This window comes from Talpa occidentalis, unplaced genomic scaffold (assembly GCF_014898055.3).
Source record: "Talpa occidentalis isolate TD23 unplaced genomic scaffold, MPIMG_talOcc4v2.1 talOcc4.3, whole genome shotgun sequence".
NCBI lineage: Eukaryota > Metazoa > Chordata > Mammalia > Eulipotyphla > Talpidae > Talpa > Talpa occidentalis.
The window spans coordinates 2,794,666-2,796,260 of NW_023603184.1; the positions used below are offsets into that span (position 1 = coordinate 2,794,666).

The following is a 1,595-nucleotide window of genomic DNA, read 5'->3' on the forward strand; positions in this document are numbered from 1 at the left end:
TCACACTGTTTTCTTGAGCAGTAATTTTTTCACAGCTGCAATCACATCCTTGTTTCTCAGACTATATATCATGGGGTTGAATATTGGAGTCACAACAGTGTATAAAAGAGAGAGCATTTTGTCACTTCCTGCAGAATGATTGGATTTGGGCTTTAAGTATGTGATAGTAACAGAGCCAAAGAACAAAACCACAACTATGACATGGGAAGAACAGGTAGAGAAAGCCTTGGACCGACCTGTAGCTGAGGGCAACTTGAAGATGGTGGAAATGATTTTGACATAAGAGCCAAGTATCAGCAGAAAAGGAATCATGACAAATAATACAGCAGCTATAAAGACACACAGCTCATTAATTGATGTGTCCCCACAGGCCACATTGAACATTGGGGGTATGTCACAGAAGAAGTGGTTGATTTGGTTAGAATTACAGAAAGGCAGAGAGAACACCTGACTTATTTGTCCTATCTGGACTGGAATGCCAATGAGCCAGGCACCAAGGGACAACCGGATGCATTTCTTGTGGTTCATGACCAGAGGGTAGTGCAGAGGGTTACAAATGGCCACATAGCGGTCATAAGCCATCACAACCAGCAGGAAGCACTCAGTGGCTCCCAGCATATGTAAGAAGTATATTTGGGTGGCACACTCCAGCTTAGAAATGCTTCTGTCCTGAGTCCAGAGGTTCTTCAGAATCCTTGGGACAGTGACTGACACAAAGCAGATTTCCAAAAAGGAAAAATTTGCCAGAAAAAAATACATGGGTTTTTGTAGTGCAGTGTCGAGCCTGCTTACTATGATGATGAGGCTATTTCCAATTAAGATAATCATGTAAATGAGGAAGAACAGGGCAAACAGTAACCCTTGGAGATTTGGAAAGTCAGAAAATCCCAGGAGTACAAACTGCATCACCAGCACGGTGGAGACATTGTCTTCTGCTTTCATCTCTTCCTATTTCATCTGTCAGAATGATTTAATCAGAAATACGGTTTAGTTCAGTTTTCTTAACTGTTTTTCTCTTGTGTATAAACTGAGGATGACATGCTGTCCAAGTTTCCCAATTCCCTATGAAAACAACTATAATCTCCAGATGCCCTAAAAGTGTGGTGATGTTTACTTTTCATTATTATTAAATGTGTCTATAAGAAAACAAAGTCTCATTAGTATTTTTTTTTCTGGTACGTGCTCTATTTCTTTGTTCTACTTATAAGTCACTGACTGAATTTTTGCTGTTTATCTGAACATTCAAAAATGCAAAATCTGAGTTTATATTCCATTGCAAAAATGACTTCATCCATTTAGCTGACAGTTTATTTGTTCAACTCTTTATTCTGTTTTCCATTATTATAATTAAAAAATAATTTCATTCCACAAGTAATTGTTTTGTATCACCTAAAATAGTTTCAGGAACAAACAGTTAATCTCCAAAAGTGATGATTTTTCCGTGATATTTCTAAAGTTTTGTTTCACTTTGACACACTTAATATGAAGGCTAGTTTAATAAAAAAAGAAAATTAATAAGTTGGGCATTAAATATTGATATTATGGGATGTTATTTAATCTGTAAAACTATGTGTCTCAATCAATGTAAGGTCTTT

At 36.9% G+C, this 1,595-nt stretch overlaps 1 protein-coding gene across 1 annotated transcript; it reads right to left on the minus strand.

The window, feature by feature from the left end:
• Nucleotides 1–1,351, minus strand: LOC119254429 (olfactory receptor 10AG1-like). The gene is made up of 2 exons (XM_037521527.2): nt 1,321–1,351; nt 1–935 (listed from the first exon to the last, which is right to left on the minus strand). The coding sequence occupies exons 1-2, from the start codon at nt 1,337–1,339 to the stop codon at nt 1–3; spliced, it is 954 nt and encodes a 317-aa protein (XP_037377424.2). The 5' UTR covers nt 1,340–1,351.
• Between the last annotated feature and the right edge of the window lie 244 nt (nt 1,352–1,595).